General features: G+C 54.6%; 1 protein-coding gene and 1 long non-coding RNA gene across 13 annotated transcripts in view; one reads left to right on the forward strand and one right to left on the reverse strand.

Annotated features, from left to right (window-relative positions):
- Smtn (smoothelin) overlaps positions 1 to 14,848 on the reverse strand; it is a 21,771-nt gene continuing 6,923 nt past the window's right edge. For 4 of the 11 annotated variants that reach the window (NM_013870.3, NM_001159284.1, NM_001284428.1 and 1 more), the window contains 15 exons: positions 13,681 to 14,001; positions 13,524 to 13,596; positions 12,849 to 12,920; positions 12,246 to 12,761; positions 11,919 to 12,091; positions 8,807 to 8,959; positions 8,644 to 8,719; positions 7,521 to 7,685; positions 7,362 to 7,424; positions 7,112 to 7,205; positions 5,254 to 5,427; positions 4,940 to 5,057; positions 4,296 to 4,447; positions 3,231 to 3,395; positions 1 to 306 (listed from right to left, as the gene is read on the reverse strand). In NM_013870.3, the coding sequence (NP_038898.2) occupies positions 3,251 to 3,395; positions 4,296 to 4,447; positions 4,940 to 5,057; positions 5,254 to 5,427; positions 7,112 to 7,205; positions 7,362 to 7,424; positions 7,521 to 7,685; positions 8,644 to 8,719; positions 8,807 to 8,959; positions 11,919 to 12,091; positions 12,246 to 12,761; positions 12,849 to 12,920; positions 13,524 to 13,596; positions 13,681 to 14,001 (2,295 nt within the window). In that variant the 3' untranslated portion in view covers positions 1 to 306; positions 3,231 to 3,250. Of the gene's footprint in view, positions 307 to 3,230; positions 3,396 to 3,494; positions 3,994 to 4,295; positions 4,448 to 4,939; positions 5,058 to 5,253; positions 5,428 to 7,111; positions 7,206 to 7,361; positions 7,425 to 7,520; positions 7,686 to 8,643; positions 8,720 to 8,806; positions 8,960 to 9,906; positions 11,863 to 11,918; positions 12,092 to 12,245; positions 12,762 to 12,848; positions 12,921 to 13,523; positions 13,597 to 13,680; positions 14,002 to 14,495; positions 14,549 to 14,848 lie in introns of those variants that run through there. The other 7 variants (NM_001284427.1, XM_017314586.2, XM_030246062.1 and 4 more) reach the window with 5 other exon arrangements.
- Gm11946 overlaps positions 12,843 to 14,848 on the forward strand; it is a 16,197-nt gene continuing 14,191 nt past the window's right edge. Inside the window, exon 1 of one of the 2 annotated variants that reach the window (XR_001780149.1) lies at positions 12,843 to 12,931. This is a non-coding gene — a long non-coding RNA (predicted gene 11946). Of the gene's footprint in view, positions 12,932 to 13,996; positions 14,433 to 14,848 lie in introns of those variants that run through there. The other variant, XR_001780147.2, reaches the window with a different exon arrangement.

The raw sequence follows: 14,848 nt of genomic DNA on the forward strand, positions 1-14,848 counted from the left end.
TCGTTGAAAACCAATAATTTATCAAAACGCTGCGTGTGTACAAAGGGGAGAGGTGTTTTGACAGACGGGGCAGCAGTGGGCAGGCGCACTGGGAGGTGCCGGTGCTGGGGGCGTGGGGACAGCAGCCCGCAGCGCAGGCGGTGTGAGCAGAGTGGCTAGACATTCTTGCCGCGCAAACGCAGCTCATGGCGCCGCAGGTGGTTGTACAGCGATTGCACATAGGTGAAGACGCACTTGGGGTCGGGCTTTTTGCCCATGATCATCATGTCCTCCACCTCCACCAAGGGTACACAGTCCACCAGCATCCTGCAAGTGTGGGGGGGGGGGGCAACAGGAGTTGTCAGTGCCAGCCTGCTTCTCGCTGTGTCCCTCTACCCCGAGGTCGTTATCGCAGCCTGCTCGTCTTTTCACAAACTCCAGACTGTCTGTCCATCGATCGGAAAGGCTTTCCAGGAAGGGAAACCCACAACCAAACCCAGGGGCCATCCTGCCCATAGGCTAAGCAGGTAGAATTTGAGGGGTTGGGGAGTGAGCCATGCCTCACCCTAGACAGGCAGGTTCTGGCTCTAGAACCCAACCGCTCTCTGGAGAGCCCACCTCCTGTTCATGCACAGGTGTATCCTTGTTGGTAGAGTCTCAGCTGGGCCATTCAACCCCTGGGAGCCTTCCCCTTTGGCTAGTGTTATTCTACCATCAGGATTCCCCAGTGACCCACTTCCTCCTAGGGGAGTAGTCCTGGAGTGGTTTTTTTAAACCCTATCATCTGCATTGGGTAGAGATAGGAAGGCAGATGAGGACCCTAGTCATATCAGCTGGGTTGTCTGTACCCTACCCTGAGCTCATGGTGCAACAACTCTTCCGATTATCCCTGAGTGCTACACTTGATTCAGGAAACCAACTCAGCGGTTTGTTTATAGCCAGGTAGAACCTGGTATGAGACACAGGCCCTCAGCCGTGGGTGTCGGCAACTGCCTGGAGCTCCCCTTCCCCTTCTGCGGGAACCTTACCCCTACAGCTTTAAGATGGGGGACAAGCTCAGCCTGTTTCCCTCCTGTCCCTAACTAAGACTGGTTGTCTCCAGTTTATACTGGCTCCTCATCACCACTGCTCAAAGCTTACTTTGGCAGGGAAAACAAGCAGATTACTGCTGCTCCTAGGCATGAGATAGATAACCCAAGACCACTTCCCTTCTAGTACCTTCATGGTCATAGCCAGGATTGTGGTTGGACTGGGGTCTACTCCCAGCTCAGCTATGACTATTTTTTGCATTTTGTGGTACTGGAGGTTAAATCCAAGGCCTCATGCTTGAAGCGCAAGCTCTCTCCCACTGAGTTACCATCCTGGCTCTCTGCTTTTTGAGATTAGGGTCACAATAAATTGCTGGGGCTAGTCTTGAAATCATTCTGTAGTCCAGGCAAGCCTTGAACCTGTGAGACTCCTATCTCAGCCTCTGGTGATGTTGGGAAGCAGAAAGTTTTCTCAGTCTCTGTTTTAACAGATCACTCATGGATGCTGGGTAAGACTCTTCTGTGACCCTACTATAGCCCCACTCCACCCCCATTAGACATTCCCAACCTCATTGGAGACCTTGGAAGTACTCAGAATAAGTGACAGGTACCTGGCACTACTGTTGACAGGCTATGTGCCCTTCAGGTCATCCTCACCCCACATTTGGGGTTGTTTATCCAGCTGTACCATGGTGAAGAGGCAGATTCTCTCTGGAGCATCTTCCAACTGTAGCTATCTGTACAGGGATCCCAGCCTCCCTCCCAAGTCTGGAGCTCCCTCCAGCCCGTGGTGCCTTCCCTGGAGACCTTATAAAGCCATTGTTTATACTGGGGTATATGGTTCAGGCTACCCAAGTGACAAGCCAAACACCAGGCAACTAAAGCAACAGCACGTAGCTGAGTCACACTTTCCTACTGGGCCAGAGCTACCCTAAGCAAAGCTTTTCTCTTTCCAGTAGCCTGCTGAGCAGGAGCTAAGTCCATATATGACCTAGAGACAGTACCAAGCCTGTTTTTCACACCTGAACCTCTGAGTGTGTGCGCACATGTGTTCCTTCTCCCAGGGCCCCTGACCCAGGAGAGCACCCTGTGCATCCTTGCTGACTCCATCCATGCAGAGTCACATTTCCTCCAGCAATTCCTTTCTCCCTTTGGACCTCTATCTTATCTTTCTACCTGTGCTCACGGATGCTGGATGAGACTCCTCCCTCTTCTGTGATCCTACCCTCACCTCCCACCTACCTCTGTCTACAAATCGGTGGGATTATAGCGGTGGGTCTGGAAAAAGAACAAGTAAATGGAGACCCTGACCTCACTCTGCTCTCTTAGCTCCTTATCTCTAATAGGAAAACCAGGTCAGATCAGAATTCTTCACTGTGGCCCCGAGGTGATGTGAGCAGAGAGAAAAGCCATATGGCTTGGGGAAATCCAGCCAGAAACATCTTCCTGTTGAACTGGTCCTGTTCCCAGGCTCCTCACTTTAGAGAAAGACGCCACCAGCTCCCCATGTGTCACATTCTGAGTTTGAGTGGCGTCTTGACCCTCTCTTTCTTTTTCAACCCAGATCAGGGAGCCTGCCTTTCTAGTGTGTTGGTTTGTTTTAAGACAGGGTTTTGCTGTTTCCAGGTTGACCTCACATTGTGATTCTTTAGCTTTAGACCCCTGCGTGCTGGGGCTGCAAGCATGCACCACGCTGTCCCTTTGGGTCCTCTACTTCTGATGCCGTTCCATCTTTAGCATCTCAAGTTTCTCCCAAGGATTGTTTTGGAGTCCTAGTCTGAGCACAGCTCTCCCGTTCTGGATAACCTTTGGCTCCTGGGTTCTCACAACGATGCTCAAACTCAAACTGTGCTCCCTCCCTTCAACCTCGTCAGGTTCTTTTCTTCCAGGCTAAGCTGCCTTCTCCATCTCTTATCTCTGGCCTTGCTGGGTCTGTTCCTGTGCCTGCTGCTCCTTTTCCTCCCTCAGTCTGAACTGTTCAGACCCTAGATTAGTTTTCTCCTTTTTATAGCTTGCCATCCTGGGCTGAGCCTGGGGTCTCCTGGGCTCCCTGTCAGTCTTCCTCCCTGTCACCATACCCTCGTGTCACCGAGGGTCTTGCCGGTCTCCTCTGGGCTTTCTAAGCCTCTCCTGCTGTTCACACTTTCTCCCCTTATCCCTCTCAATGCATTGATGAGCAGATTCCGGTGAAATGAGACAGGTGGGAGAGGCGACATTTCTCACCGTGGGGCCCCAAGCAGGGGTTAGGACTTTTTGGTTTTTACCAGCCCCTTCTGGACCAGACAGCGGTAGAACTCCTGGATGTACGTGTACACGCACTTCCAGTCTGGCTCTCGAAGCCGCACCATGTCCTCTGTATCCAGGAGCTGCGGGCAGTCCGCATGGGTCCTGGGGAGGGGAGGGGCCAGGAAGGGGCAGGGAAGGGGCCCGGTGGAGGAAGGAGGGAAGAGAGGCCAAGAGAGAAGGGAGGACAGAGACACACACACATACACATACAGAGACATGAGTTCAGTTAATGCTCTCGGTGCCGCAGTCTGCCAGCCTCCCGCATGCCCCCTCCCAGTGGAGGACGTGCCGCTCACTACCCATCACTAATGGTGCGCGGTGCAGACAAGGGTGGGGGGCCAAACCAGTCACAGGTGCAGAGAACTCTTTGGGCAAGCGGGAACGCGGGGGTAGGGGGGTCAACGGCACTGGTGCCGAGGTTGGAGAGGAGGGCTGTGCCCCAGGGAGAGGGGGTGAGGGAGGCGTGAGAGGAGTGGGGGAGGAGGAGGAGAAATCCTGGAGGGAACCAGAAAGGGAAGGGAAGGAAAGAAAGAGACGGAGGAGGAGGGTGCCTGGGTGCAGTGTGCAGAAGGGGCAACGATTCCAAAGTGGAGGGCTTTCGATGTCCTATATAGGCGTATATAGGTCACTCGGGCACGGTGCCTGGGCCAGGAGCCTCCTTTTGGAATCTCCAGCTGGGATCCCGTGGGAGCAGGAAGCTCTGGTAATGGTGGGAGGAGAGCAGGACAGAGAAATGGAGAGAGGAGGAACAAGGGCAGATGGAGGAGGGAGAGGTTATGGACAGGGCCACCTGATGGGTTTTAGCCTGGGCTGGTAGGCGGGCATGACGCTCCTTCCTTCCGGTAGGCACCCGGCACACTCAGCAACAGGTGGGTGGAGGAGGATGGAAGCTCTCTGGGGAAGGGGGTCTCGTCTGCAGACCCACTGTACAACTGGCCACTTCCACGGGGTCTCAGGGCTGCTGAGCCCGGCTGACACGGGGAGAACGGGACCCATACTTACTCAGCGGATGAGAAGGCCATTTCAAAGTTCTGGCGTCGGTTTTGTGGGCTCAGCTGCCCATAGTCAAAAGCCTCAGGGAAGAAATTGTGCACCAGGGCACAGAAGGCCATCCCATCACTCCAGCTGGAGGAGAAGTTCTGGATGTCCACGTGCTTTGGGAGGCAGAAGCACACCAGTCAGGACGCTGGGAGCAACTTTCCCATGGTTGCTGTCCACCCCTCCCCCACATTTTGGCATCGCAGTCCTAGGGCAATTGGGCTCAGGGAGACCTTGTCTGTTCAAGGCTAGATAGTAGGTGAGTAGTTAAAACATGAGCTTCTTCCAACTGGCCTCATTAACCCCCTAAGCCGTGATTTTTTTTGGGGGGGGGGGGGAGGACTTCTGAGAAGCCCAATGCCACTCAACTGAGGCTATGGTCATGTTCCAGTCACTCCCTCCCTTGCAGAAGTTTACTGGGTGGAACACTGAGGCTCTGACTCTGAATCATGCCCACCAACCCAAAGGAGCCAAAGCAGGCCGTGGGGTCTCCCTGAGACTTCGCCTTCCCATCTGAGAATGTTTTTCATGCTTCCTGTCAGAGCTGTGATAGCTGCCGAATAATTCTCAGAAGAGGGCACCAAACTGAGGCGTTCCACTGGGCTCACCTCGTAGCCGCGGGTCTTGGCTCGGCACCAGTCCAGCAACATCTGCTTGATGCTATTGGCGTTGGGGACTCCGAAGCTGGTAGAACGCTGTACAGCTGTACGGGGTGTGCCAGGACCACTGTGGTGTGGGGAAGAGGGTCACAAGATGCCACTAGTGGGCCAGCATACCCTTTGGACCCCTGGTCTGGTCTACCATGACATTCAACCTTTCTGTCACATTGGTACCTTGCATCTCCCATCTCTCTGGCTCCAACCACTGAGCTTCAGGCCCTATCCCCAACACCCAGACCACCTCTCTACCCTCTACCACTGACCCTGCAGAGCCTTCTTTCTCTAGCTTCTCAATCATGGCCTTGCGTGCTTGGGATGCTGAAGTCTTGGGCAGACTCTGTGCCTTCATTAACTCTTTCTTCTTCTCTGCCTGGCGTCTTTCAAGGGCTGCCAGGCTGCCAGGACGTGAGCTGGTCTGGTCCTCTCGGTCGAAGATACTGGAGTGGAGGGTGACAAAATGAATGTTATGGTTGAAGGAAGAGTGGGTCCTCTCTCTTGGCAGCAGACCAGGATGCTTAGCTTGATGTTGTTGGTGTTAGAAACACTGAAACTTGTGGAGGAACAGAGCTACAGCTGCATGGGGTCCTCCGGGGCTGCTCCGGGGCAGTGTTTAGAAGAGGTCTTATACTGCATCAAACACCACTAGGGACTTCCACTAACACATAAAAAAAGACATTAGGGAGGATTGAGGGTGTCCTTGTCACGCCTGTCTTACAGAGGAGTACATAGACTGAGGCACAGATACAGGATGTCGGCAGCTATGCTTGCTTGACCAGGCTTGGTCTCCAGGACTTTTCTACAGGGGTGTATTGTATTGCCAAGTTCCAGGCCTTGTGGCCCAGGCTGGTAACCCCAACTACTAGGGAAGCTGAACCAGAAAGACAGCAGGTTCGAGAACCTCCTGACTCAATAATAAAATGAAAGGTAGCTCAGTGATAAAGAACTTGTCTAGGAAGCACAAGGCCCTAGGTTCGATCCTTAGGACCTAAACAAAACAAAGCAAAACAAAGTAATAAAACGAGCACAAAATAGGAACAGCAGTAGCTCAGGCCTCTGAAGGCTTTCCTGTGTTCTTTGATTACTTCTAGTGCTGGGGAAGGAATCCAGAGTCTCCTGTGTGCTAACCAAATGCTCCACAACAAGCTACACCGCAGTCTTCCTACTCCACTACTTAAAAACTACAAGGAACTTCGATGTGTTGGTGGGGTCCTTGTAATCCCAAAACTCTGGAGGTTAAGGCTGCAGGATCACAAGTTCAAAACCAGCCTGGGACATAGAGTGAGACTCCACCACGTACCTCTCTCCCCACCCTGCAAAACTACAAAAACAAACACACAAACAAATAAATAAATGTAGGCCTAGAATCCCAGATACTTAGGTAGCTGAGGCAAGTTCAAGCCTGCTGGACCACAGAGGGAGTTTAATACTAACAAGCAGCAATTTAGGGAGAGATCTCTCCTCAGAAGTGGAAAAAAGTGGAAAAAAGACACATAGCTCAGCAGTGCAGAGCTTGCTTAGCACACATGAAGCCCTAGGTCCTAATACCCATTAATTCAAACAAAACAAAACAGAAGATCCCAACAAGATGAATAAATATGTAAGGAAATAAGGAATAAATATGTAAGGAAATAAACTTCACAAGGGTGAGAGGAACCCACACTATTTCCAGTGATGGTGAGGAAATTAAGGTCTCTTTATAGGATTTCAGCGGACACAGCTGCAGGGCTGGAATTTGCATACAGGTTATTGAGAGCTCCTGGAACTTCCAGTGATTGGCTTTCTGCCTGCTATCCTCTGTACCTTGGGGTGGAACCATCCCTTCACAAGTGCCTCAAATCAGCACCCTGCTTTGTGACCCAGAAATGGTTTGCAGATGTCGGGAGTGCCAGCAAGCAGTGGCAGGTGGGTCTAAGGCTCAGTGTGAGACTCTCAGCGTGAGCCGCTCAGTGTGAGACGCTCAGCATGTGTCTGGTCTCCACAAGCATCTTCCACCCCAATCCTGTGGTGCGGCTGAGGATCCAAAGAGATCACAACTGCACGCTCATTCTCTCAGTCTGTCAGTCTGCCTTTCTGCAGAATAGGTATGCAGTGAGGTCCCCAGAGGCACTGCCCCATGCTCACCTGCCCATCTTTTTGGACGAGGACGAGGAAGAGGAAGAGGAAAAACTCTTGGTTTGGACCGTGGTGGTGGTGGTGCTGCTGCTGCTGCTGCCATCTGTGGAAAAGGGAGTGAGGTGAGGGCCTGGGCTGGGCATGAGGAGGGATGATGATAGCCACAGTGGAGAAGAGAAAGTGAAGGATCAGTGGAAGACACAGAGTGTTTAAGGAGGTGAGCAGGCAGGCAGGCACAGGAGGGAGCAGGTGGCCTTACTCTCCAAGCGCCTCATGAAACTGGACTCCACTGTGGTGGTGCGGGCCGTCTGAGTGCCATCATCTGGAAGGACAGGAAATGGGGCAAAGAAGTGTGTGAAAGGAACAGGGGCTCACAACTGAGCTTACCACAAGCCCCAAACCCTGCTCAGCCCCTTACTGGAGTGAACGAGGCGCTCGGTTTTGGTAACTGTGCCGACAGTAGAGCCATCAGCCGCCCGCTGGCTGTGCCTGGTGGTGGTCTCCGTGGCCACATTGCTTCGGCTCTCGCCCGGCCGGGCCCGTGCCTCCCGTAGCCTCCGTTCTCGTTCCTTGTCCCTCTGGTCTGAGCCGGGGATGCCCCATGCACGTCCAGGAGGGCAGCCCAGCGCCACACAACACACATGCATAGACACAAGGGGCACACGGGATGGAGTGGAGGCAGCTCGTTAGAAACACCAATGACACAGGAACCCAGTGCCTCTCTAGGGATGGATGTGGGGGGAACAACCACAACTTGGCCCAGAGCTGAGTGTGTGTTGAGGGTGATAGAGTAGGCAGACAGAAGAGGGGACATAGAACACTTGCTGTCAAAGGGGCGTCTGGATCCAAGACAGGTTTCTATGGGAATAAGAAGGTGAGTCCCAAGGGAAGAGAGCTGGGTGGACAGAGCAGCTGAGAACTGGACCTTCAAACTAGAAGGACAGGAACAACTGGAAGAAGGAGCACCTAAACCCAGAGAGTGGGTGGAGGTATCAAGAGAAGCGGTCAGACCCAGGCAAAGGACACTGGAGAGAGGCTGGGGAGGAAAGTTAACTGGGTCTGCAGAGAAAGCAAGCAGGTGACGAAAAGTGACATCAGGACACATGCAACCCAGTGGGAGAGTGCATGTCAAGGCTGAGCAGGCGTCTGACTGCCAGCTGGGGAGTCACTGTTCTCAGAGAACAACTGTTTCAGAAGTAAATCCAGAGGCACAAGGGACAGAAGAGCTAAGAAGCTGTAGGAAAAGGGGATGTAGCCACACCCAGGGACAAAGACTAACAGGGTCTCAGCAGGAGGACGAGCAGCTGGGAGGAATATCTGGATTCAAGCAAGCCACACTGGACAGTAGATAGCAGTTAGATGTAGGGTGAGAAAGGCTGAGGGGGCCAACACAGGGCAAGGAGACCAGGGAGCACCCGGCTTGAGGGGAGGCGATGTGAGTGGACAACTACTCGGCTGGAGTGTCCACAGGAGGACTCCGGAATGAGGGCAGCAGCTGAGGAATGGAGTGGCTACACCTAGGAGGGCAGCTGGCTCTCTACCTCTCTTTCTTTGTCGGAGCTCACGCAGTGCAGCCCGGATGAGCTTCCTCTCCTCAAAGTTCGTAGTCTGGTCCAGCTGTAGACAGAGCGGTTGCTGCATACCAGGGGCCTGCCAATCCCGACCCTCTGCCAGCCCCCAGCCTACCAGAGCTAACTAACATACCATCTTGTCCAGGACTCCTTCGTCCTCAATGGCCGTCAGCTCCTCTGCACTCAGGGGACTCCGCCCCTCTGGGCCTTTGTCCACTCGAGCCTGCTCTGCGCCATTAGCTGCTTCCACTGTGGTGGAGGGGGGCTCTGCAGGATCTGGCTCCATCTACAGAGTGTGGAGAGGGTGTAGGGTTTACACAGGGATGTGGGTGAAACCTGGGTAGAAGAGGATTAGATCCTGGAGCTGCTGGCATAGCATTAAAGATAACGCCAGCAGCCTGCCAGGCCTGCTAATATAGGTTGGCCATGTTAGTTTCAGGCCTACCGTAGTGAAACCGGAAGAATAGAGTTTCTCACATATCCAGAATCATCCTAATACAAATTGGCAGCAGCAGCAACAGTGGCTTCCATGCAGTAGAAAATAGTATCTGTATAAGCACTAAGGATTTTATTGTCTCTGTTAGGGATAGGGGAAACTGAGGCTAGAGCAGCTGAATGACTCTCCCACAGGTCCTCTGTGAGTGCCATGTGGCCTGCAGGCTGAGCACAGTGGTTTCAATCCTGAGGCTGAGTTCTTTCTGATCTTTCATTTCTAGTTTCCTCCTAGGCAGCAGATCCCAAGTCTTGATTGCCAAGGCACTGGACCAGATCCTAATAAGGTGTGTGACTGGGGCTACCCAAGCCAAGACCCCTCGAAGGGCTATCCAACTTCCCTTCCTTGTTGAGACCCACTGTCTAAGGAGCATCCTGCTCTGGCCTATCTCCCCCAGGGGATCTCCCTCCTGCCTTGGCCCCTGAAGCCAAGGCCCAGCTCAGATATTATAGCACCTTCCCACCCCACCCCCACGGCCTCTGCCTGTCAGGAGGGTAAGGAGAGCCAAAGTGGCAGCTGTTTTGGAGAGGCTTGGCCTGGTTGAGGCTGCAGGACAGCTGCCAGGGCAAGAGCCTGGCACTTTCTTGTCCCAATCTTAGAGGGACAGCCTTAGAGGTACCTCACTATACACTGTACCAGTCTGTACAGTGAAGTAAACTGAGGCCGAGGCAGTGCTGGTACATCGACAGACATTCAGCAGAGCCGGGCTCAAATCAATTCCCTCCCACGGGCTGACTTACGAGACTGCTCCTTCGAGAGGGGCCCCCAGAAGAGCTGCGGCGGGTGCTAAAGGCAGGCGGGTGGGCCACGGGGGTCCCAGCATCCTCAGCTGCCTGGAAGAGGGCCTCGGGGTCGGCAGCAGCCAGCAACAGCTCGCTGGGCTCTAGCTCAGACTCCAGGTCGGGCACAAGTGGAACACCCAGCCGTAAGCTCAGCACCTCCACCTGCCTGGTCAGTGCATCGAGCCGCCGGCTCAGAGCTGCCGTCTCTGCTCGAAGCTCTTCGGCTGCCTGAGCCACTGGCTCTACAGTGGCCAGAGCTGCATCGGCTGCCTGGGTCACCGCTGACCGGCCTGCTTCAGCCACCGTCTGCAGTTCTTGTAATGCCTGGCTCAACTGTTCTTCAAAGGCTGCAGCCATCTCAGGCCCAGGCCCTGGCACTCCGGGCATACTGCTAGTGGGGACTCTTTGGGGTACGATGGTGGGACAGTAGCAGGGGCTGCTGCTGTCTATGCTGGCAGCTTCGCAGCTGGTCTGAGGGCGAAGGCAAGGGCAGTGAGCCTGCCCCGCCCCTGCTGGCCTCCCAGCCTGCCACCAGCCAGCTGGAGCAACTGCTCAAATAGAAACCTATTCTGGGCTCCTCTGCGGAGGGGATGGAGGGGGATGGGTAGCCTGTTCAGACAGGGGGACAGCCTGTTGCATGGCTCAAGGATTACTGAGGCCAGAGCCCGATAGGTGGAGAAATGGAAGGAGCAGGGCATGGACTGCTTAGTCCAGGTATATCAGCTGTGACACTTCTATTTGCTGGACTCCTGCATATATCTGCTCTCGTGCCCCATTATTTTAGAAAGCCTTGAACAAGTCAAGACAATGGAGGCCCAGGAAGATGGGACTTTAAGCTCTCTGTTGGAATGGGGGCTTGTCCCTGACAGACATGTCCTCTAGCCCAGCCAGTGTGCCCAAATCCAACCCTGGACTCTGCACAAGTGCATTACAGACACATCTGTTCGCCTCAGATGGGGAGACGGGTGAGTTAGGGCCAGAGCCACGTCTCCATTCACCACAAGGGCCCCTCACGACAGCCACCCCAACCTACTGGGTCCTGCTTTGTTGCCAAAAGACTGATCTTGTTCACATTCTCATCCTGTTACCCCTCTGAAGGCCCAAAGCGGACCATCTGACCACCTCACCTCAGTCAAAGTCCCATTCCGTCTTTCATACAGCACAAAGGACATTACCTGGGCAGCCCACAGGGAATCTCTTTCCCAGCTGAGCTCCCAACCAGTTGATCCTGAGCTTGGGAATGAATAATAGAAGGAATGCCTCGGATTCATTTCCCATGGCACCTGCTAGGCTGATGCCTCGCTTGCCCAGTGCCCCCTGCCTGCCTGTCTTCATCAGTGGCTCTGCCCCGCCTCCATGGCAAAGATGCTAATCAACAATCTCCTAATGGACTAGGCTGAGCTTGGATTAGCGTGGGATCTGATCCACACGTTGGGGCTGATGTTCAGTGTGGGGTGGGGACGGGGGTATATATGGCAGAGACTGCCGTAGGAAGAGGGCCAAAGCCCCTACTACACTGTCCATGAGCTGCAGCATTCACACTTGTTCATTAAGAGTGAGCTGCTCAACTTAGGTGCCAGGATCAAAGATTAGCAAGTGGATCCAGGCACAGTGGCTCACGTCTGCAATGCCAGCACCCAGGAAGTAGAGGCTGGACGATCACGGAGTCCAAGGTCAGCTCTGGCTATATACTTAGTTCGATGCCAACCCAGGATACAAGAGACTCGACATCAAACAAAACTAAACAACAAAAGATCAGCATATGGGAAGAATGACCTCAGCCACACCTCTGGGTAACATAGCATGGATCAGTCTTAGATCAGTCTTAGCCATGTCACCAACTGTGGATGGACTATTAGTCTCTCTGGCCTCAGTTTCTTTGTATGCACCATAGAGAATGCCCGCCTACACCCGTAAGCTGTCCCTGGAGATGGTGAACAGTGAGGCTGGTGGATTGTGGAGAGGCTCACCTTAAAGTTGCAGCCTCCTCGGTTACCAGGGGAGGCATGGCTGAAGGTAGTGACGTGAGTGACACTGCCCAGTCGGGTCACAGTCCCAGGGTTGCTGATGTGGGTGATGGTGTTCTTGCCCCCACTGCTGGTGCTGAGAAGGGTTGGGGGTGCCCGCAATCCCAAAGTCAATTCTGGAGGGGAGAGGGATGCTGTTGGGGCCAGGTGGAATGTAGGCAGTGCCAGTCATGGTGAGCCACACCCTGGACACTGGCCGCAGCACCTGCCGCACCAGCAGAATCAGGAGTTGGGGGTGCAAGCACTCCACCCCAGCAGTGAGAAACCTACCTGCTCTCTGGTTGCCTGTGGGCAGCAGCACCCGGCCTGTGGAGGCCTGACCACGGCCATCCTTGATCTCAATGGTAAACGTAGTCTTCATACTGCCCCCTGGCTCCCCAGTGCCAACGGCCACGGGCGGTGGGGTACTGGGCTCTTCTGAGCAGGGCTTGGGCCCCCCTGCTCTGTTTTCAAGGGACCTGAGAGCCAAGCCCCGCCCCCCAGGGCCCTCCTCTTGAGGGCAGCTCTGAAGCTCGGCCAGGGAATGAGCAAGTTCTCTCTGCTTCTTGTGGGAGGAAGTGTCACTGGGACTCGGAGAGGAGGAGTTGCTGGAGGAGGAGGAGGCAGGGGTGGTGCTGATGAGGGAAGGGCCCGGGAGCCTTGTGGGGGTCGGTGAAGCAAGGGCTGTTCGGGGTGGGCCATCCTGGAGCCTGGCAACCACGGGAGAATCAGATGTGAACTTTTGGACTCTGTCTCTCACAGAGCCAACTCGACGGAACTGGGACGGTCCTGCAAGTGAGGTTGGCTCTGGAGGAGACAAGAAAGCTGTCAGTGGCTGGGTGGGATAGGGACTGCTCAGAACCTAGGGATGGTAAAAAAAAAAACAAACAGTACCTCGATTTGGGGTTGGTTGTCGGGGACTGAGCACAGATAGTGAACGTTGGCAGGATTTCGTTTCAGACGGGTCTGGCAGGTTGGTAAGTATGTGGTAGCCATAAGGGGGATGGGGGGAGAGGAAAGGAAAGTGGATGGTGGGATGGTGTTCACGCCACTCACCTCTCCTCAACACCTCCGTAGCCTCCTTACCACACCCACTGCCGAGGCCTGCCCACTCAGTTGTAACTCTCCTACAAGGACCTCCTTTCTCTCCTGCACTGACCCCGGGGTGACGTGGGCACTCTTAGGGGCCAGAAGTAAGTTAGGGCCAGAGAAAGGTATCCAGATTCTCCCTACTGATGAGACTAAGGGACACCCCCCCACCCCCACCCCCGCTGCCAGTACTGCCCATAGATCCAGCTGGGTGATGGGTGCACTCCCTTATTGGGGAGAAGAATGTGCCTGAGGTCTGTTGCCTTTCAAGGCTGTAGGAAGGCCTCTGGCCATGGGTGGCAGGAGTGGGCCTGGCCAGGGGCGGAACACCTCAGGGGCTGTGGCGGGCAGTGTCAGGGACTGCCTGGCCCTGAGAAGGCTAGAGAAGCATCAGAACCCAACCTACAGGCAGGGAAAGGGGAGATGGGACAGGACAGGAGAAGGCAGAAGCCTGTGGTAACCTGTAACAGGGCTCCTCACCTGCTCTCTTAGTGTTGGAGAAGCCTCTGATGGAGTCCAAGGTATCTGAGGGCTCTGTGGGGCCAGGCAGGGGCTGCAAAGAGAAACACCACATAGGAAGGGGCTCTCAGGCCAAGGAACTCACCTGTCTGGCATCCCCACCTCTCGCCCAACTCACCTTGCTGATGACCCGCCCCCGAGAGCTGGACGGTACCGGCGACATGGGGGGCTCAGGGCTAGGAGCTTCTGAAGGGTGTGGAAGTGGCTCAGAGCTGACTGGAGCCTCCACAGCAGGACACTGGGCTCCAGCAGGCTCCAGCAGAGGCTCTGGAGAGGCACTGGTGGGTGAATTGTGGGGGGAAGCAGGTGAGCTGGGCCTGCCCCCAGGCGGGGCCCTCAGCAGGAGTGTCACTGTGGTCACATCCTGGCTGGTGTCCTCTGGGGTTGGGGTTGGCTCGAGTACTTCTGTCTGCTGTTCCTGCTGCTCTGGCTCTGGCACCTGCAGAAGACACACAGGACGCAACCAAGGTTTCTCTGACTCTGAATGCTACCCCCACCCACAGAGGACCAAGCTGATAGAGCAGGCCATGCAAAGCAGAGGGGCTGGGCATGGCTTCCCGCGGGCACACCTGCATAAGGAAGGCTGGTCAGTGCCAAAGGTGGTTTAACAAGGACCAGAGTCTAATGCCAGTGATTGGCCATAACAGGAAATTTGCTGGGGACTCCCATTCCTAAAGGACCCTCCAACCCGGAACTCTAGCTTCAATCTAGCTAATCAGACAGTACAGTTGTGCAGAACTAGGCAGATAGCGTACTCTGCTGGCCATCCGTGGAAATGGTATGTTCTTAAAGTCTCATGCTATCTGAAGAATAGAGAGGACACTGAACACTACTTAGAGGGGCCTGACAGGCACTCCCTGGAGAGCCAAGGTAAGGATGGCAGCTGTCTGGAAGGTAAGGACAGCATGGGATATGTTTAAGCAAGGGCGGTACCAGGACTAGATTTGCATTTCCAGGAGATGATCCTTCTGACTGCTGAGCACAGGCTGGGGGGTGGGGGTAGGGGTAGGGGTACGGGTAGGGGTAGGGGTAGGGGTGGAGGTAAGAGACGCCAGTGTAAACATGAGAATAGCATGGGCAAAGGAACAACAACTTGAAGGCTAGCTTTGAGAGAAAAACCAGAGTTGAAGGTCTGAAGTGGAAGGCATACAGCTGGAATTGCCTAAGTATAACAAATGAGCCCTGGGGTTTCCTCAAACACTGGCCAGGGGCCAGCTCCCAGTCAAATGACGGCAGAGCAAAGGCACACAGGTACTATGCCCTGAATTACTGGCATCAGGAGGCAT

The sequence above is a fragment of the Mus musculus genome, chromosome 11, assembly GCF_000001635.26.
Source record: "Mus musculus strain C57BL/6J chromosome 11, GRCm38.p6 C57BL/6J".
NCBI lineage: Eukaryota > Metazoa > Chordata > Mammalia > Rodentia > Muridae > Mus > Mus musculus.